Here is a 22,400-nt window from a genome sequence, read left to right on the forward strand (position 1 = left end):
GACACAACCACTGGCCATGAAGTCACATCCTCCTCTACATAAACAATAAAAAAACAACAACACAGTTGTTCCAGCTAGCCATACACACTACAGTTCCTCATTGACCGAATACATAACATTTGTCAGCCCATTTACTGTAACTGTTTTTTTCCCTCCATGTAAACGGGGAAACATGACTTGGACGTTCTCTAGCTCTGCTGTATTTAGTGATGTTGAAAGCTAAGCTGCTCTCTTCTGTCGTATTAGATTGAAAAACGTTCAACATATCACTGAACAATTTTTTAACGTGTCGTCAGTTCTGTGATTGTGACTCGCTGCCTATGTGTTTATACGTCAAGTAGTCTTCAATTTTATTATTATGAGCTTTTGTGGAACATCAGTGTGGATTGCTACCTAAACCATTAGCCACCCAGTTACAGTATTTATCTGTCTGTAGAGTCGCTCTGGACCTCTGAAGTCCCGGCAACAGATACAACAAAAGCCTAGGTAAGTGAAAAAATGCGACAACGCCAGTTAACCTCTAGTGTGTTTCATGTGGATAATATTTTATTTGATATACTGAGACTGCGTTATTAGCCAAAGCTAGCTCTGTAGATGTAGTAGTGCTAGAAATCTTATAAACACAACATTTAAGTGTACTTTTAAAGAGTGTTTTTTATATACTTCAAAAGGCTATACTTATGTTCTAACTGCACTTAATGCTTTCAAACACTTAACTACATGTTATTTGCATTTAATGTCATTTTTATTTACATTTGAATGTCATATAGGCCTATTTAAATATTTTTGTAATTATACATGTTTTGCAATTATGATGTTGCAATTTAGTACATTTAAAATATATTGACTTATGTAATATTAAATGGAATACTATAGGTAAAATTGTCACTTTAAAGTAACTCAAGTCAACGACAGTCATGAAAATACACCTAAGTGGTGTTTTATTTCATTAATATATTACCTGCAAGTACAGCTCTCTCTATTTATTTGTTTTGTAATAAAAGTGCACATTAAATACAATTCATCAGACTTCTGTTTTCCAGGATGATACTGTTGATACAGTAGTTGTAATATGCCTTATAAAAACACTTATATGTTTATATTTATAGTGTCTTTTTCAACAGATCTATATAATCATGACTGCCATGCGAGTGGATGCTAAGGTGGTCATGCTTGGTAAGGAGAGTGTGGGTAAAACCAGTCTGGTGGAAAGATATGTACATCGCCGCTTTCTTGTGGGACCATATCAAAATGTAAGTATGTGTTAGCATAGCAGCCTCTAGAAGCAATTAGTCCGTTAGAAGTAGGCTAATTGACCATTTTCTGTAATAGTTTGTTTTCATGAAAGATATTTTTGTGTATGATGTAAGTTTGACTGGCGATCAACAATCTCTAATCATGCGTCACATACTATAAACCTGCTCCACAGGTAAAGTCACCTTCCATGGATGTCATTGGCTTTTTCACGATGACCTGTTATGATGATTCTAGGCTTTATGGCCCGGTTTCACAGTCAGGGTTTAGACTAAGCCAGGATTAGGCCATAGTTCAATTAGGACATTTAAGTAATTTTTATAAACATGCTTAGAAAAAAAACATTACTGGGTGGATCTTGATACAAAACAAAGGCACTGATATATTTTAAGATCAGTCAGTGCAAGTTTATTTCAGTTGAAACAGCTCAGACTTACATTTTAGTCTAGGACTAAGCTTAAGCCTTGTCTGTGGAACCGGGGGGTATGTGTTTTTTAATAAATTGTTTTTGTCTCATTAAGACTATAGGGGCTGCGTTTGTTGCAAAAGCCCTCAATGTCAATGACAAGGTGGTTACTCTGGGAATATGGGTGAGTGTAGTTACTTGGGACTTTATATACGCTGGTCAACCACTCATTTGTGACTTCACATGTTTCCTTTGATCTTAGGACACTGCTGGGTCTGAACGCTATGAAGCTATGAGCAGAATCTATTACAGAGGAGCCCGTGCTGCCATTGTCTGCTATGGTATATCTCTCTGTGCAGTTTGACAGGAAGTGTTTCTTTTTTTTTTTTCCTCGTCGGAAAGAAATCCAAAGTGCAGCATGTACCAGCTCGGTCTAGCAGTCAGGTGACACTGAGCAAGGAAATGGCTCATGCTTGCTCACTCTGTGGACAAATTACAGTAGTTACAAGTCCTGCTAGGCAGTTCACACGATTGATTAAAAAACAAACAAATTTTTTTTTTTTCTCAATGTACTTTTTTTGGACCGTCAAATGTAAAATGTGCCCTTGAGATATTTTATTTTATTTTATTTTTTAAATTCAAATCAGATTTCCTTCTACATTTTAAAGATTGGCCCAAAATTTAACATTTTATTTTATTTGGTTATTTTAATACTTTTTTATTTGAAACTACTGTTTATTTTATTTTTTTTAGATGTATGATAATAATAATAAAATCTGGAAACAACTATTTAATTTTATTGTTATAATATCATACTTAATATTTTTCTCATACACAGTAAATGTTTTTTTTTTTAAACACCACCATTCAACAGTTTGAGTATAATAAAAGCAAAAAATAAAAGTATTAATTTCTTTCTTTAAAAAAAACAAAAAAACTTTTGAATAGAAGTGTACATGGAAAAATCAGAAGAAAATTAGCCTTTTCACAAGTGAAAAAGTTTGAAAACATCACATTTTTATCCTAAATTCATGTCTGTTTTTCACAATCACACTTAGACTTGACTGACAGCAGCAGTTTCGGAAGGGCCAGGTTCTGGGTGAAGGAGTTGCAGAAATGTGAAGAGGTAAAATAAACCCACGTCGCACAAAAACATGAGCACAACTTCAGCACAACTTTATGGATGCATTAATTTATTTTCAGCACTGCAAGATATATTTGTGTGGCACTAAGAGTGACCTCATCGAGGCCAATCGAAGTGTGCGGCAAGTAGACTACCACGATGTTCAAGACTTTGCAGATGGTAAGCAAGTATTTAGCTGTTTTTGTTTTCTATGTGCACCTATTACAAAGCATTTCAATAAAACAACATGAACTTTTAACATTTACAGAAATAGGTGCACAACATTTCGAGACCTCCAGCAAAACGGGAAAAAATGTCGGTATGTTATGCTTCAGTTTATCTGCTCTATTGAACACTGTATTTGTGTAACACGCAATTAGATACCGAGAAGTTTCACTTCTTTTTTTTTAATACAGATGAGGTGTTTCAGAAAGTGGCTGAAGATTTCAGTAGCTGTGCTTTAGAGTTCATCCGAGGTGAGAAATCGCTGTAACGTGAAACTTTAAAGAAATTTTACACTTTATACCTGGGTCTGTGTGTTTCAGGTACAAGGCTTTTCAAGCCCCGTTAACAAATGTAGCACTTTCTCAGTTACTTGTTGCTTAGCATAAGCATGAAAAGCACAAATGTTTGTCATTATAATGACAATAGATGAAGCAAACTGCTTGTAAGGACCATCTTTGTGAGGAAACAAAGGTGAACCCTTTAGCATTAGCAGCCCACAACCAATTCCATGACCTAACCCATTTTTAACATTATTAATAGGAAATCATATTAGCTGTTCTTTTTTCTCTGATAAGTAATGGTACAGAGCATGTATTAATTTCTAAACCTATTATCCACCTTATTTTTAATGTAAAAATATGTGGCCAATTGTAACGCGAATGTGAAATTCTTCTGGTGCCATCTAAATTATGTTATGTTGATTTATAATGTGAAACTGGTATTTGTTGTTGTGTTATTTTAATATATTATTTTACTCACTGTTTTGTACCGTAAACTGCACTTCATTCTTCTAGTTATTATCCTATAGCTGCTAATGTATCAGTCTCGCACATCATTCAAAGACAATAGCTTACTTCTGTGTTGCAAAATAAAGTGGGTAGAAATATTAAGCATAAAATTCTGTATGCATTTAATAACAATTTTATTTAGGAATGTAAATAATATTATATAACTGGTACAATAATGTGATTATTGTTGCTATTTGGATTTATTTATTTATTTTGGTATTGTATCCTCACAGAGGAGAAGGGGGTGGATCTTGGGCAAAAGAAGGACTCTTATTTTGACAACTGCTGCCATAACTGACCTATCACAGGAAAAACTGCTGTATCATATGATCTATTTTGGGATGACTGGAGGTTCACCATCTTTTATACTCCTCAAAGCATCAGCTGGAATTTTTTTCTTTTATGATTTTTTCTGGTGTGCAGTAGAACATGAAGGATTCCACTTTTCCCAGTGTTCAAGCAATGAACTCTTTTCTTTTCAGGAACGTTTTTTTTTTTTGGGACCTGAGAATGTTGACTGAAGCAAATATTAACAGTGCATGGCAATCCGTTTTACCAAAAAGACAAGACACAAAACAAGCTTTAGGGACAGATGCCATTGCATGGAGGTTATCGTTGCCAATTTTCACAAACAATGCCTTGAGGGATTTATCACCTTTCATGATTTAAAGTGTCTCCATTTTATAGATCTTTTGAGGATCGTAATGTTTACACCCTTCATTTATCGCACTGCACTCATGTATGAACAATTTAGTTTCATATGTCCACACTAAAGTATCAGTTTTGACAGATCTGAGACTAGTAATGATAAAGATTTAGATGTTGATGGAGTGGAAAATTACATAGTACAAGTAAAAGGCAGTTTCCAATTACTATGTTCTTAAACTGTAAAGAAGTTGAAAAATTGATGTCAAAGGCTAATAACCATAGTTACTTGAGGCATTTATAATATCATGATTAATCTGATATACGGAGTATCAACAACGACAAAAAAAACTCAAGCGTTTCAGTTAGTTTGCTCTGTTTGGTAATGAAGCCCATATCTGTACCGCGTTCCAAAAGCAAGTCAATTTGCAGCATTTGATGAATGTGATGTTAATGTTTACAATGTTATTTTTACTATTATTTAATTTTCAATGCAACTGAAGGGTAAGATATTGTAAACTGGGACACTAACTTGTCAGTTGTGAAAATGTTTGTGCATACTTTGTACATACAGCCTTAGTTCATATTGTGCCTGTATTAAATACTGATCAACAAGGCCTGTAGCTAAAAAATATGGTTCTTGTGAAATTTTGTATATTTTACGTCATTCCAGAGAGATCCTGATATTGTGCCATTTTCACTGGTTGTCCTACAGGAAAGAAGGACAATATTATATTACTTTGTTACATTTTACTGTGAAATTACATTAAAAAAAAAAAAAAAACATAAGCATGTGATCTTAAACAGCTGATGCATATTTTGTTTAAAATGTATCAAAATAGTATAAGCAAAGCAGACCAAGTCATTTAAGACTGCCAGATATTGGAAAGATGAAATATCAAGCGTGTGTGCAGCCTGCTTGTTAATACTGTAAATGTATCTTAGACCTCTGAGGAGTAATAACCTAAATTCATGGATTTTTTTTCTACATATCATATTCATCCTTTGCTGCCTATTCTTGCTTCCTTTTTTTTTTTTTTTTTAAAGTACTCTCTCACCAAAATAACATTACCATTTAGTGTAACATATCAGAGGACTGGAATTCATTGATTATGAATATTTTGAATTTATCTCATATAAAAATTATGTGTCCTCTGTGTTGGACCTTTAAAATATATATATATAATGAAAATATTTAAAAAAGCTTCAGCCTAGATTGCATAGAAATTAATGTGAAATTATTGAATGAAATGATCTGAAATGGAATCAAATTAGAAACTCTGCACTTCCAGGCTCTTTTGCACAAAGAAAATGAAATTAGTTGCAAGATTTTTGCATTAATTTCATGACAATTGCCCCAAATTCTCCATAAAATTCTCATTACTGTAATGCAGAAATAAAATGATCCTATCTGGATACAACAACTATTATTATTATTATTACTTAAGCCTTTATTGTCAGCATATCTAAAATTAACGCTACCATTATGTATACTTACAGTTTACAATATAAATATAATTGTTTTGTGTTACAGTAATGACTAGACAATTGCATGTGGAAATGTGCCTAATTGTCATGCAATTAATGTTGCAATTCAAAACACTTTAATTATCCTGAAAATACACTTCATTTTCTTTGTACAAAATATCATTTGTTTTTATTTTGGGGTGAAGTATCACCCAAACATTTGTTGACAGTTTTTGTGAGATTTACAGTTCAACGGTTCTAATCACATTTCATTAATGCAATAAATCTATTTGAAAAGTACAATTTTGATCACTGTATTCACAGAGGTGGTAAAAACAGCAGCAAAGAAGCGTAAGAAGTGTGTACTGTTGTTTATTCTGTACAAAGCACTACAGCACAATTAAACTCTCTAACAAGGCAACAGATTTTTTTTTTCCCTTTTGCCTGAAATTTGTCTGAAATATACTGAAGTGGAATGACTCTTAGAGCAGCGTTAAAACTATTAAGTGCAATTATATACATAAATACAGTTTAAGAAACAAAAATTAAATGCTGTTCATTATGAAAAACACTTGATCAGTTAGATGGGGGTGAGGAAAGCCAGCAGAGAAATTTCAGGAGTGTAGACATGCAACAAGCCACAATCATTTGTCCTATACATTAGCTTCACAGAAGACTATAGAGGGCTTTATTTGCCAATTAGTGTTTTACACTACATGGTTTCAGTTCAAATTGTATGTTGAACATCTTTTAAGATATCAGCCTTTATGGAAATTTTACATGAATTCACTAAATGCCAAAGACTTGACTGGGAGTATTTAATTATCAGGCTTGCAAAGCCTGTTATCTTCTTCCATATAGATTTAATGTATAAAAAAATATATACAGCAAGATGGAACAGACTCAACTGACTAGTTCAGTTAAGAGACCTAGTTACATAGTTGCACTTTCTCAATGACTGGTGTAAGCCAGGGACAGGACTTCCTGTTTGTTTGAAAGTTTTGTAACTGCTGGATGCCACAAGTGTTTAAAAAACCACACAGTTCACCTTTAAATTCACAGCATAGTTTACACCAAAGAATTTAGGGAATATCTGTCTCCTCAGTGGATATGATCAATCAGAACACTTTCTTTGTAGACTGCATCAAGCTCTTCTGGATTTTGTGCCAGTTTGCCAAAGATTAATTCAAAGACAATTCTGGGAATTTCCTAAATGATCTCAAATAAATAAGCATACTTGTAAATATTCTGCTTTTGTCTTAATATATTAGCAGGCAAATTTTGGACTACTATACAAAAGTGCTTCAAAATGATAGTCTTCAAGTTATTTATAACAGTTGGCTAGGATATTTTAATCTTATTAATTACGATCACAATTTACTGCACTCTTAGGCCCAAAGTAAACTTCAGTTTTGACGCAAATGCGACAACCACAGCCTTTCAAAATGAGCTTCATTTGATAGCGTACATGATTTTTGTCTAATCTATGTACTATTTCTCTCTAGAAATGATAAAAACTCTTTGTACTATTTTAAATTAGGATTGTGTGTATCTTTAACCCCCTAAAGTCTCCTATGCTTCTTTTTTGAAACAATGATTTAGCCCAATGTTGCCACCTTGTGTACCAATTAATTAGTAATGTGCAAGTTACAAAAACTGGTCTGCACATGTACAGTGCATGCGTACCGTGCAGATGATGAAATTACGTGATGTGCACTGTATGCATACAGCCTTTGCGTAAAAACCGAAGTATACTTTGGGCTTTAATCATTTGCCTGGCCAAAAAATGTTGCTGTCTGGATTTAAATAAGCAAATACTTAAGATTTTAGGATTGAAATATTACTTCAATGATTAGTATGTTTCTGACATGTTATATGTTTGACAACGATTCTTGTCGTGTCGTGGCCAATCTTTCGCAATTTGGGCCCAATGAACCTTGACATTGTCATCCAGGAATATGGACAAGTGTACATCTTTCGAAATAAAAACTGTGCAGTGCATCAGTTAGGGTTTAAAGAATTGTTGCCAAACATACAACATGCCAGAAATATATTCATCCCAGCAATAATAACCCAATCCTAGACTCTTCAGTATTCAGTAACTTTTTTGTTTTGTTTTGACGAGGCAGTGTATATGAATCACTTACTCAATAGTAAAATTTCCCCTAAGCTTAAATTCTGTACCATTTGCTCACAGAGCAAATATACAGCACATGAGTTTTGGTAAACCAATTTATAGTCATTATTATTTGACTTGAAGAAGGCAATGGAATTTCCAAGGAAAAATATATTCCCTTCCCTAAATACTATATCTTCACTCTCTTCATTGTTGCTTTTTGGGGATGTTCAACATCTTTCATAGTCCCAGATGTAGCAAGAAAAAACGTGACATTGGCTACAATCTGATATTGCATGACGTCGTTCTGTATAATCTGTTTGAAACCATTTTTTTCGAAAACATTGTCATCTTCATCAGTCTATGTCATCTTCATCAAAGGGATTACTGACAGGGATGCAAACCGTTCTGTGTACCATCTTCAAGTATGTTGTAGTGAAAAGTTAATTTACATCAGATAGCCTCAGCGAAAGTAGTGAAAGCATGGCTATAAAGAGGTCTGTTGGGAAATTTAAACCTCAGCTCAGTTTGCTTCAATCGATTAAACCTTCATACTTCGGTTTTCTTCTTTATCCTCAATCGTTCCGAATTATCTTGAGTTACGCTCTTCTCACCATCCCCTTCTAATTGCATCAAACTTTCTTCCTCTTCTGCTTTTTCTTCTTCATAGGGAGAAATTGGTGAATATGCACAGTTTAAAGAGATGTCGATTGGTGGAGGGCTTCTGGAGGGGCTAAAGGACACCTGAGGGGCTACATCAGGGGGAGAGGGAGCCTGCGGGACAGGCGTAGTGTTTAGGGTTGTGGATTTGGTTTTGGCAGCTCTGATGAAGTTTATAGGGTATGTTGTCATGAGTTCCTGGGGGTATTCCCGGATCTCGCCAGGCTCCAGGGGCTCGGGGCCGCAGGGGTCATGCTCGCTGCATGACAAGCGGCCATCCAGTTTAGATATAAAAAGCATGCCATCTCGATGTTCGACACAATAGGAGCTAGGGCACATCTCACAGAAGGAAGCTGCTTCCTGCCCACACAAGTCACACTGATGCCAAGGACACTCCCAACGCCCTGAAATGCAAAACAAGTTATTCCCTGATAATCTTCCCCTCCAGTGAGCTGTTAATTGATGTTGAGCATCATTTTGTCTTAATTTACAGAGAATATTAACTTAAATTGAATCTATTCCTCACAGAAAAATGTCCTATGATTTCACAACACAACACGCGATCATGTATGAACTTCAATATCACCATTGACTTTATGGTCGGTGAGTGGTCTGTGTTTGAGACAAATTCAAGACTGACCTGCAGGTCTCTTGGTGAGACTGAGGCAGTCGGCGTGGTAAACCTTAGGACAGCCCGGCCTCTTACAGGACACAACCTGTCCTCCATCTCCACAGCTAAAGCACTCATCTTCTCGCTCCTTGATTGCCCCCTGCTGGGATTTACGCTTCATCTGAGACTTCTTCTTCATTTTACGGCCTTTATCATCTGATGGGGGGTTGTTCTGATAGACACAGAGTTGATGTCTATTTACAATCACTTATCGAAGCAGAAAATATGCTTTAGATACAAAAAACATTGCTGGGTCAGTATCACTGTGGGGTGCATTTTGGTGTCCTGTACATAACATAACATTTGCCATGATAACATAAAAATGACTATGAAAGGGTGTGTTATATTATGCAAAGTTTTTATATTCATAACAAAATATAAAAGATACATTTTCTCTTTTTTTGGTGTAAAGGATGCATGTTATTTTGCTATGTCCTATGCACTGCTCATTAAATTTGAATGATAGTAGAATATTGTCAAATCATAACATTTAAAAATTGTTAAATAAGAGATTACTCAATTTGAGTGTATCGATCATTTGGTAATAAAAACAACATTTTTATTTAATAATAAAAAAAAAAAGAGTTTGTCCATGTCCCTTGAATAGTTGTCCACCCTGTCATGTTGGGGAATCCGCCCCTTTAAGAAAAGGCCGTCCCCTTTAGTGACAACAGATTTTTTGTCTCTTCAGTGGCGGGAATTTCAACCGCTTAGGTGAATAAGTTGGTGACTTTTCAAATGACAAATTTTCTTTGTATGAGTTTGCTTACTTGCTTTGCCAAAGCTTAACATGTCCACCCTGTCGGCATAAAATATGTCAGAAGTGATTAGAATACAGTATTTTCAAAATATGTAAGTTTAAATATACCAAACTCTCTTCAAAAACCAGACTAAATATTTAGCTAGTCACAGTTTGTTGTAAGCTAATATGCTAACTGAAGCTCAAAATGTCCACCCTGTCGTTGCCACTCATGACACATAACAGGGTGGACATAGGATTCATTTATAATTAATATTGCTAAAAACTATATCAATGCGGGGGGGGGGGGGGGTGTATATATATCAATGTGATCGAGGATGTAATTATATTATTTATTATTATTATTATATTTTTTTCCAAAGTTGAATAAATGTTTCATTGTCATATTTTGTCAGGCTTTGTGTGTTCTGCATTATGTGTCCACCCCGTCATGTGCTGGTCCACCCTGTCATCTTGATATTTTACAATAATATTTTAAATAATAATTCAATCATATCTATATAATCCAGTGTGTTCAATAGCTAGGTGTGGAGGCAATAACGTGCAAACAAAAAAACTGCATCCAAATATAACCGTTTTCTCCAAATAAGAAAAAATACATGTGTGAATTGTATGAGTTTCTTTAGAAACACATGATTTACATAAAATCTTTTATGTATTTATAATCTGTAAAGGTTAAATGTTTTATTATATATATATATATATATATATATATATATATATATATATATATATATTCAATTTGTTTTGCTATAGACAGATTATTGGTTCCCCCTGTGTGTTTTTATTTTATTAATAATGATAATAATTATTATTATGAATGTAATTATTTTTTTTTTATAGATTGATAATTGGTCTAGATTTAATTGGGATATGTATAGATTGATAATTGGTCTAGATTTAATTGGGATATGTATAGATTGATAATTGGTTTTCCCAGTATTTTTTTTAAATAATAATAATAATAATAATGAAATATTTATAATCCCAAGAAAAAAAATGTTGGTCAAACCAATTAGCAATGGCATGATATAAAATAATAATAATATGATACAATATAAAAGCTAACACCATGGGATCATCTCCTTACTTTTGGCCTCACTCCCAGGAATCCACTGCAATTAGATGCCCCACACTTGCATACCGTCTTCCCATTGCCCAGACACTCAAGGTTATAGTTGAATGTTAACTCAGTGCCTTGGAAGAAAACATCAGCACTTAAATGTTTTGCAAAATGTTTATATGCAAGGCTGCACTACAATGTTTATAATACATAATGAAATTTGACTTACCAGCAGGGATATCTGTAAGCGCAAAAAGCCCAACACGTGTGTCTCCGTTGACAGTCCATTTTTGAGTCTCGCAATTTGGCTGACAACTGTGGTTCATAAAACGGGCTTCATTTCCCTTGGGCCCGGCATCAATAATTCGATCCTTCCAGAAACCACAAAGCAACATATTATGTTTCCAATAATAGAAATTACAAATAACAAAACAAGTGTTGTCGTTTTAAAATCTCACCTTGTCCAATGTAAGCATGTAGAAATTGCCGATATTGTTCTCCTGAGCATGTTTAATCCGGGCACGGCATTCTTCCTCATCAATCACCTCTCCAACATATTCGTTAACAAATCCTCCCTTGGGTTGAGTTTTCGATAAAAACAAAGAATTTGTTAGAAAGCAGACTGGACAAACTAAAGCTAATTATATCTAAATCCACACTGGCTCTCTGTAGATATATTTTATGAGGGAGGAGAGAAATAGACGTTGTAGAAATTGAATTTTTTTATTTTTACTCTAGAACTGAACAGTTTTTGTGTGATTAGAGTATTATAACAATTATATTGTTATAATATTGTCAGATTTAGTTTAACATGCTAAGCATCAACTGTGAGCATTAAAGGGATATTCAACCCAAAAATGAAAATTCCGTCATTATTTACTTACCCTCATGCCATCCCAGTTGTATAAGACTTTCTTTCTTCAGATGAACACAAAGATGTTTATAAAAAATTGTCACTTCAAAAAACTCAACATTCACAAGTGAACATGGCAGGAATCTATACAAGCAAAACAATGGGTGTGTGTAAAAAATGATAATATTTTAAATCCTTTTTAAACTGTCATGCATGAGCTCAAATGGAGCTTCATGGAGCTCTCATTGGACCTGTGTGCGACCAGAAATGGTTTATAATTAAATATAAATCTGGGGGGGCTACACAGAGATAGATTTTTTTTTTTTTTTTTTAAATAAGTAGTCCATCTGAAGACAGAAAGTCATATACATTTGGGGCATTGTAAGGATAAGTAATCAATGAGAAAAAAAAAAATTATTTGGGGTGGAATATCCCTTTAAGATGTGGTATACTTCATCTTCTGCTCCATCTTGCACACAGTTGACACAAAGCCCTACAAAGTATACTCTACTGACAGTGAGCATGGATGGACACATTTGGTGTGTATGCACTAGCTAATGGACCTTTGTTTTGACTGTTTAAAGCACTATCACATGCACTCTTGTTCACGCACAAGTCTGCACGAACACAAAAACCAGACATCAGCAGACTGTGCTGAAAACCAACAAGGGAAGTATGCTTTTGGCTTTTGTTTGAGTGGCACGTAAGAAACGGACTTTCACACCGGGTAGTTATAGGAACTCAATTACAGGAACTAGCCAGTAGGGCAGTCCCCTGAGAAATAGGACCATTTTCCTGGTTGTATTCGCACCACCAGTAGGAACTCTGACGTAAGTCGACTAAGAGCGGCGTCATTTAGGCGCAGCATTCAACAATGTCAACAACTGGAGGATAGAGAAGTGCCTTTACATTGCCGTCTGTCCATCACTGTTTTCCATGTTTGTGGTATTAGTTAATGCAGTAAGTAAATGTAAACTTACTGCAGTCGTGGCCTAATGGATAGAGAGTCAAACTTTTAACCTGAAGGTCACGGGTTCGAGTCTCAGGTCCGGCAGGGATTGTCAGTGGGGGAGAGTACAGCGCTCTCTCCATCTTCAATACCATGACTGAGGTGAGACCCTTGAGCAAGGCACCGAACCCCCAACTGCTCCCCGGGTGCCGCAGCATTGGCTGCTCACTGCTCCGGGTGTGTGTTCAATGTGTGTGTGTGCGTTTGTTCACTACTCACTGCTGTGTGTGTGCACTTGGATGGGTTAAATGCAGAGCACAAATTCCAAGTATGGGACACCATACTTGGCCACACGTCACATCCTAAACTTTTTAAAAATGGCAGGTACCAGTGTTTCATATGGCCTGCGTTTGGCCAATCAATGTACTTATGTCTCTGGTAGTTCCTATTGTGTTGGGTTGAACCCTACTCTAAAGCAGGAGATAATTTAGTACCCCAAAAGGTGTTCTGATGACTAAAATCCCAGTTCCTACAGTGTGAAGATGCTAAAAAGCGGTCCTTCCACCAATAGTTATGGTAACTATAAAAACGTTCCTCTGGTGCAAAATCCCCTAATGATGGTTAATGGAGTCCCTGCACATGATGAACATCTGAAATCAGTTCAGGTTTTGGAAAAAAAAAACATAATATGTAATTTAAATACCTTTTTGATGTCGTGAACACAGAGCAGCCCCCAACCTCGAGACAGCGTTCTGAAGATCTCCACCTGGCAGTACTGTCGTTTGGTGAAGCACTGGTTCTGGCAGCGCTCACCTGCGGGACACACCTGTGGGTGACACTCGTACAGCAGCATGCGGTTGATGCACTCCGAATCCATACCGCAGGGGTTGTCATCCGTCGCTTTGCAGTTGCAGCGAGGAATTTCCGAAAGGTCTGCTGAAATGATCAGCACTTTGCCAATTGGTTTGTTCACCTAAGAGATTGACCTGGTTAGGACTCGTAACGACATTATATAAAGCTAGCATTCAATCTCATAGTGCAGGGCTGTCCAAACTCTGTCCTGGAGGGCTGGTGTCCTGCAGAGTTTAGCTCCAACTTGTCTCAACACACCTGCATGGAAGTTTCTAGTATGCCTAGTAAGAGCTTGATTAGCTGCTTCAGGTGTGTTTAATTAGGGTTGGAGCTAAACTCTGCAGGACACCGGCCCTCCAGGACCGAGTTTGGACAGCCCTGTCATAGTGTATCTCGTAGGAGCATGTACCTTAATATGTTTGTATGGTGGAGGTTTCTTGTAATTTCGTCGGTCCTCCTGCAGCTGCCGTAGTTCTTTCTCGGCTTGCAGTTCTTTGAACCTTACTGCAGCTTCTTCCAATGCTGAACCACATTGAATATTTGTATTTCAGCAATCATTTTTCATTTGAGCACTGATTTGAGTAACACCAAGAACCACATAATACAATTTAATTTTAACACAAGTTGCCTTCGGGATGCTAGGTTGTTGTGAATGCTTGTCAAGACATTTATATGCAGTTGGTAAGAAGTTCCACAAATTTTAGCATTAAGAGTTTTATATGCAGTTTCTAAGTGGTTGCCCCAAGTCCAATCCCTCGATTCTCTTTTTCAATGTAGGTCCATAGGATTTTTTTTAAGGGATGCACAATATATTTGTATCATAATGGTTATCAGCCACAATTTTATAATTTATTGGTATAGGTCACTATTGCATATGTAATAGTTATATCTTTGCCTGCATCCAACACTTATTTGCATACTGTATAACATCTATAAATGAAAGACATTGTTTTGGAACCCATCGACCCCAATTTAATATTCTTTTAAAGTTACATTTTAGAAAGACTAAATTTAATAACACTTAAATTTTTAGCAAATCACTTTAGCAAATCTCACAATGACTATCCATCTTTTATGCTGTACATTATAATGTTGTGGTGCATAAATTATTTACTTTCTGCTTTAAATTTATTCAGACAGAATAGCACTGAATATGGGCAATAACATGAAGTGTCGTAATTTTATATATCAAATTCATTGAGCTAAAAATGTTAATCTGATCACATACGGATAGCAAAAGCAAAATGAAATTATTTACAAAAGATACCTTTCTTATAAGTAGAGTCAACTCCCTTTCCCATTTTCTCTTTACTGTTGGCATCGCCCTCCATGTAAGGAAAAACACGCGCTTGGTAAGTCCACAGGTAGTCATTAGAGCCAAAGAAAAGAACCGCGAACTCTCCAACATCATGTCTCATGCGTAGGATATTCTCAGGAATGTCTTTGGGATTGCTAACCTCTGCCGGCCACCATCTATCAAACAGTAGAGCAGAAACTGTTGTGTAAAATGACTGCAATAGCCAGGAATTGATGACAGTAAATGCTAAGAGTGGTTTTTGTGGTTGCTGACCTGTAGCGACCAACTTTTACCCACACTATCTCCTTGTAGTGCGGTTTCTTTCCAGCACGACAGTCGTTGCAGTACCAGCTGCCTTCTGGCATGTCGATGTTCAGACACTCTCGGTGAAATGCCGCAGGACATGACTCACAACACAGCAGACTACCTCCTGTATAGAGAAGTGATCCAGATACAGAGAGGAAGTGTTTTGGATGAGGAAATGTTTTTAATAAATTAATATAAAGTGAACATGACACTCTTTAAAGGGGTCATCGGATGCCCATTGTTGATATGATTCTGTAGGGTCTTAGTGAATAGTCTATAACATACTTTGGTTAAAATTTCTCAATGGTAGTGTAAAAAACACCTTTTTTACCCTGTCAAAATCAGCTCTGTTTTCAGCAAGCCATTCTAATCCATGTTGCTTTAAATGCTAATGAGCTCTGCTGACCCCGCCCCTCTCTTCCATGGAGTGACGAGCAGACTGTAAACTTCAGCCGCGAAACTGGCTAACTAGCACATTATTAGGAAAGACGATTTACAAAGATTCATAAAAAACCCTTATACTCACTTCTTCTGTAGACAAAGCTGGATCATGAATGATTCACGTGAACATAAACGCATTTAGGCAGATTGGGTGCATTCCCTTCAAAACGAAAGTAACGTTAATCCTCTGTGTCTTCAGCAGCTCAGATGTAGGGAGTAAATGACGACTGCTATATTCATTACTACATCCAACAATAAAACACCTCAATCCCTTAATCGGAGACATTCTTGTCTTCCCCTGCACCGGAGTCGACACAATGGCGGACAGCTCTCAGGTCACTCAAGGCGGGTCTAAGGTAAGATGGCCTTGTCAATCAACTATTGTGGGAGCGGCCTGTACAGAACTACGTCATTCTGACAGGAATCTCAGAATAGCCTGATTTGAGAAAGGGGATTTTAATGGGGATTTAAAAAAATTTTTTTATCATTGTAGGATGGATGTGTACACACACTTCCAACACACATCTATGTTCAAACAACTTATAACGTGAATTTTGCATCCGATGACCCTTTTAAGCTGAATTTAAAAAAATCACCAAAAGATTTCTAAAGCCATGTGAAAGAAATGGTTTATTGTACATAAAATCAGAGGTGCATTTGAAATTGGTGTTCAAGGCAGCTGAATTAACCTTCTGAGCAGACGAAGCACCAGCTGACGTTGACATGCTCGTGGTTGCGGCAGCCTTTTCTTGGTGTGAAGTGATTGGGACACACTATGTTGCTGTCGGTGAGTGTGACACTCCCAGCAGGTATGCAGTAATCATTGGCATGATATGCCACAGGGCATCTGATACAGCGGGTTAGCTGGCCTGAGACACAAAATACAGTGAATTTCATAATAAAAGCATGCAAATTTAAAATGTGCAATTTACATGCTGTAACATGTTTTTTAGTATGATATATTGGTACTATATTGATTATCGGCTTTTTAAAAATATATTCTCTAGATATTAATATATTAAATGTATAAATATATTGAATCTCAAAATGAATAATTATTTTTCATACTGTAAAATTATAATTTTGTGATGCAATCATTTAAAATAAAAAAGTCATCATTTAATGACTTTTTTGCAGTCTGGGGGAGGTTAGTTAGTCAAAGTTAGTTACCAAAATCATAGTCAGTCTGCCGATTTCACTGAAGATTGTGCAATGTATGATAGACTCTGCATAGACTCTGATTTTTAATCTTCATACTATAATTGCAGAAGTTTGATTATTTCGTGCCAATTTTAGAACACATTGTTTTCTTTTGTCACGCATCTCCTAGCAATGAGGCACATTTCTACATTAGTTGTTTGACATGTTGTGTTTGGCATAACTTGAAAGTCCAGTAATGTGCGATCCTCAGTCATTTAGAGCACGATGCCCAGTTTTTCTGTGTAACCATTTACAAAGTCTGCATGTGTATGATGCCTGGTTTTCTGAAGTCTGTTCAGATTGTAGTGTCATGTAGTGTATTATTGCTAATGAACACTGCCCCAACAAAAGCAACATCTAAAGACTACTGCCATGATTATGAGGAAAATGGCCCTGTCAGCTCTAAAATAAGTGTACACGGTCATTGCTTTTGACATTTTGTATTTCCAAATGTTTAAACCTATAATAATTAAAAAATAACAACTTGACTACATTTTATGGACTTCATATTACACACAAAATTTTTTTTTTTTGCCACCAACCAGCTGTTCTCAGATGCAGTTGTTGGTGTTTGTTGGGGCAGTGTGAACCAGACTTCATATGTAGCATCACCTGATGTGGAATGTAACTACTCTAAACAAAACAAACCTTTAGATACAGATGGATTGATAGGGTTTGCGATGAAACACGACAGGCAGGCATGGAGAGGGCAACGAAAGGCCCGGTTCAGAGGTACTGTGGGTCCATGGCTGGCAGCACACTCCCCATGGTAGAACTTTCCACATCCTGGAAGCATACAGCGCCTGACGTCCTCACCCAGGTTCTTACAAGAAAAGCATGAATGTATACCTAGTAAAACATTCACAAAACCAGCTGTCAAAGAGCGGTAAAACTGTACAATTGTGTCAAGACTTTTTAAAATAGTTGTGTGAATTATGAAGCCGGCTCTTACCAGAGGTGCACTCCTGACATAAATATTTCCCTGCAGGAGGCTCGTTCAGGCCAGTGCATTGTAGATGGAAAGCCCCGCAGCATTGCCCTTCACAGAGAAGGAGGTCTCCCTGCTTCTCACATGCCTTCAGAAACAGAGAGTCATTGCGGTGTGTCCTAATATACTGTGGCTATCAGATGAATTTAGTGAAGTAACATTTTAGATGATTAGATAAATCAGTTTGCTAAAACATCCTAAGATCACTCACCCCACTTTTAGTCTTAAATATTGTTTTATCAAATGAAAAATATTTGACACTGTCAGTTTCCTATGGTTAAAGTTGGCTTGGAATTAAAATATACTCTATTTTCTAAATGCATGTTATAGATTGTACTGTGAATAATCTATCCATGCATACATCCATCTATGTTTAATGTACATTATTTGTTTTATTATTCTTATTTTAATCTAATAATTCTTAATGAAAATGTCTTGATTTTCTGGTAAAACAAGAGACCTCTCTCTGCTAATGGATGCTGGACTCCAATCATTTAGTCCAAATCCTGTTTCTTACAGTCATCTAGAAACTTGCATTCAGATCCGCCTCCATTTAAGTCCCCAACCTACATTTTTTACTTTCTCTGATTATCCATTTCACATGAATGCACATCATAACACAAAGATCTCTTGCTACTTTTCGTTTCATCGTAGCTTTAAGCCTATGGAAACTGCTCCACATGGAACAAAAATACAGGTTACTGTCAATATTATGATAATTCAGTCATTTTTCTTTTATCTTCCTTTGTTTTACTAGTAACAATAATTGTTAGCCAAAATAAGTGCCAGTCTGGTTACTGGTAGTATGCTAACTGTAGTATGACTGTATGTGTTGCTATGCGTCACAAGCCGGGCTTGAATTTGGGTCTCTAGTGTGGTGGTTGAGAGATACACCACTGAGCCACAGGAGTGGTAATGTTGGACCCAAACTAAACACTTAAGGCAGCATTCCAGAAAATGAAGATTTATTTTAAAAAAAATCTTTGCAAGAATAATTCAACAAAAGTTCTTCTTGGCCCGAGGTATTAACAACATCAAAAAAACAAAAGAGAAAATAAAAATTCCACGAGGGGAGAAAACAAAGCCAGAAAACAATTACAACCAAAGAAAGGAACTCAGGATACCTTACTTGGGATAGCAAGAGATGCTTTAGCAAGACCAGGCAGGAAACACAGGGCAAAGACTCAAAAACAGAGTTAGAAACCAAGGGGAAAATACACAACTTAAATAAACTGGGGGAAACAAGGCACAGGTGAGCTGGATAACACTAACAAGGCCACACAAAGAAGAACTAAGGCAGAGGAGAACACAGGGGACCTCTAGAGGTACGGAGACAAACTACAGGAGGTAGGACGTTGACACTGTCAATTAAATAAATAAAAGGTAGACAACAGAAGTTAAATGATAAATAGTAATAATAATAATTGCAAAGTCCACATAATAATAATGACTTTTTTTAAGATGATGAAAAAAACAAACATTGGCAGCCATATTTTAATGAGATTTTAATAAGCTTAAGCATTTAAAGTGGCAGATGACATAACTGTTATTGTCTCTTGGTGTGGACACTAATATAGTTATCATTACTTTTATCTTTCTTGGTGTGAACGAGTTTTAACACACCTACCTGACACACATTCTCCTTGAGTAAAGTGCTGCCACCTTTCTCCACTGAGAGCCTTTTATCAGAGACTCCTTCATCGGATTGTGAATTTTCTTCTCTTTCAGAACACAAGCCATAACTAGATTCAGCCATCTGAATGAAATGCCACATATTCAGGTTAGTTAAATAAGTGAGCATTTAGGAAGGTTGATTTAATATTTTTGTATTATTATTTGTATTGTGGCACTGAATACTTCATTTCAATCTATGTTCTTAGAAATTAGATTTATTTTTTTAAACAAAACACATTTTTAATCAAACACATAATTTTGCACATGACTGATATGTAAACAGACTATTTGAGAAGCTACAGTAATTACAGTGGCCAGTTATTTAATGTACAATCTTCTAATATTTCTGGCCAAAGATGATGTTGTTATGGCATCCACCTGTTGACCATGCCTTTGTGCTCTTGCTGCTGTTATCCAGTAGCTGTTTATGTATGCCTAATAAAGTGGCCACTGAGAAATAACAGAAGTAAAAGACTAGTTCCTTTTACTGACCTCTGGACCTGGGCATTTGAGAACGTCTGAACCATCCTTAGCTGATTCTGGGTTAACTGCATGAGGTGTTGCAAGGGCAACTTCTGTCTCCACCTCTGTGCTTTTTAGGATTGGGGCAGTTGGTGTTTCGACTGACTCAAAAGACAGCTTGTTCTTACTTTTTGATGATTGTTGTCCCATCCCTTCATTTACAACACACATTAATTCAAAAGACAATCAAGGCACCAAATAAAATTGCTCTAAAAAATCCCTGCTTTAGATTTGAGACATCTTGTTTCCAAAAGATTATTTGAGATTCAGGCTTCTTCACATTTCCAACATGAAAAACTCATGATTTGACGTAAATGAATAATTCACTGAAAACAGGCATTATGAAAGTCTCTTCTACTATAACTTATACAACCCGAATTCCAGAAATGTTGGGACGTTATTTAAATTTGAATAAAATGAAAACTAAAAGACTTTCAAATCACATGAGCCAATATTTTATTCACAATAGAACATAGATAACATAACAGATGTTTAAATGGAGAAATTTTACACTTTTATGCACTAAATGAGCTCATTTCAAATTTGATGCCTGCTACAGGTCTCAAAAAAGTTTGCACGGGGACAACAAAGGGCTGAAAAAGCAAGAACTTTTGAAACGATTTTAGCTGGGAGAACATCTACAAACTAATTAAGTTAATTGACATCAGGTCTGTAACATGATTAGCTATAAAAGGGATGTGTTAGAGAGGCAAAGTCTCTCAGAAGAAAAGTTGGGCTGAGGTTCTCCAATCAGAGAAAGAGTGCGTAAAAAGATTGTGGAATACTTTAAAAAATAACGTTCCTCAATGTCAAATTGCAAAGGCTTAGCAAATCTCATCATCTACAGTGCATAACATCATCAAAAGATTCAGAGAAACTGGAGAAATCTCTGTGCGTAAGGGACAAGGCCGAATACCTTTTTTGGATGCCCGTGGTCTTCAGGCCCTCAGACGACACTGTATCACTGTAATTGACATTGTTAAATGGGCCCAGGAATACTTCCAGAAACCACTGTCGGTAAACACAATGCGCTGTGCCATCTGCAGATGCCAACTAAAGCTCTATCATGCAAAAAGGAAGCCAAATGTGAACATGGTCCAGAAGCGCCATTGTGTCCTGTGGGCCAAGGCTCATTTAAAATTGACTGTTTCAAAGTGGAAAAGTGTTCTATGGTCAGACGAGTCCAAATTTGACATTCTTGTTGGAAATCACGGATGCTGTGTCCTCCGGGCTAAAGAGGAGGGAGACCTTCCAGCGTGTTATCAGCGTTCAGTTCAAAAGCCAGCATCTCTGATGGTATGGGGGTGCATAAGTGCATACGGTATGGGCAGCTTGCATGTTTTGGAAGGCACTATGAATGCTGAAAGGTATATAAAGGTTTTAGAGGAACATATGCTCCCCTCCAGACGACATCTATTTCAGGGAAGGCCTTGTGTATTTCAGCAGGACAATGCAAAACCACATACTGCAGCTATTACAACAGCATGGCTTCATAGTAGAAGAGTCCGGGTGCTGAATTCTCTGATCTTTCACCTATAGAGAACATTTGGCGCATGATTATATGAAAAATACGTCAAAGATGACCACGAACTCTTCAGCAGCTCGAAACCTATATCAGGCAAGAATGGGACCAAATTCCAACACCAAAACTTCAGAAACTCATAACCTCGATGCCCAGACTTCTTCAAACTGTTTTGAAAAGAAGAGGAGATGCTACACCATGGTAAACATGCCCCCGTCTCAACTATTTTGAGACCTGTAGCAGGCATCAAATTTGAAATTAGCTCTTTTTGTGCAATTGAAAAATTTCTCAGTTTAAACATTTATGTTATCTATGTTCTATTGTGAATAAAATATTGGCTCATGTGATTTGAAATTCTTTTAGTTTTCATTTTATTCAAATTTAAAAAAACGTCCCAACATTTCTGGAATTCAGGTTGTACTACTGAAAGTTAAAAACGATTTTATCATAGTCATCATTTTATCATGTAACACATATTTGGTGGCAATGGTCTCCATGAACAACTTTCAAGAAACAGGGTCCTGGAATTGTCTCTGGTTGTTAGCCATGCCCCAAAATAATATTGTTAACTTTATGATTTTAATAAAATAACAAACTGTTTTGAAAGCGTTTAATAGTC

General features: G+C 36.3%; 2 protein-coding genes across 3 annotated transcripts in view; one reads left to right on the forward strand and one right to left on the reverse strand.

Annotated features, from left to right (window-relative positions):
* LOC306862847 (ras-related protein Rab-24-like) lies at nt 1-6,327 on the forward strand. 2 transcript variants are annotated; one of them, XM_079405870.1, is made up of 9 exons: nt 1-486; nt 1,125-1,253; nt 1,776-1,844; nt 1,923-2,001; nt 2,719-2,786; nt 2,864-2,963; nt 3,052-3,102; nt 3,200-3,259; nt 4,030-6,327. In XM_079405870.1, exons 2-9 carry the CDS (start codon nt 1,137-1,139, stop codon nt 4,092-4,094), a joined length of 609 nt encoding a protein of 202 aa, XP_079261996.1. In that variant the 5' UTR covers nt 1-486; nt 1,125-1,136; the 3' UTR covers nt 4,095-6,327. The 2 variants fall into 2 exon arrangements, with proteins under 2 accessions (XP_079261996.1, XP_079261997.1); XM_079405871.1 differs by having other exon boundaries at nt 25-486; nt 1,110-1,253.
* LOC306862846 (histone-lysine N-methyltransferase, H3 lysine-36 specific-like) overlaps nt 6,265-22,400 on the reverse strand; it is a 23,036-nt gene continuing 6,900 nt past the window's right edge. The window contains exons 11-24 of the mRNA XM_079405869.1: nt 20,230-20,411; nt 19,691-19,819; nt 18,028-18,151; nt 17,724-17,924; nt 16,565-16,744; nt 15,402-15,558; nt 15,099-15,304; nt 14,241-14,353; nt 13,683-13,952; nt 11,636-11,752; nt 11,407-11,548; nt 11,205-11,311; nt 9,325-9,526; nt 6,265-9,088 (exon numbers count right to left, since the gene is read on the reverse strand). Of these exons, the coding sequence (XP_079261995.1) occupies nt 8,574-9,088; nt 9,325-9,526; nt 11,205-11,311; nt 11,407-11,548; nt 11,636-11,752; nt 13,683-13,952; nt 14,241-14,353; nt 15,099-15,304; nt 15,402-15,558; nt 16,565-16,744; nt 17,724-17,924; nt 18,028-18,151; nt 19,691-19,819; nt 20,230-20,411 (2,645 nt within the window). The 3' untranslated portion in view covers nt 6,265-8,573. The remainder of the gene's footprint in view (nt 9,089-9,324; nt 9,527-11,204; nt 11,312-11,406; nt 11,549-11,635; nt 11,753-13,682; nt 13,953-14,240; nt 14,354-15,098; nt 15,305-15,401; nt 15,559-16,564; nt 16,745-17,723; nt 17,925-18,027; nt 18,152-19,690; nt 19,820-20,229; nt 20,412-22,400) is intronic.

Source organism: Barbus barbus, assembly GCF_936440315.1.
Source record: "Barbus barbus genome assembly, chromosome: 43".
In the NCBI taxonomy this organism is placed as follows: Eukaryota; Metazoa; Chordata; class Actinopteri; order Cypriniformes; family Cyprinidae; genus Barbus; species Barbus barbus.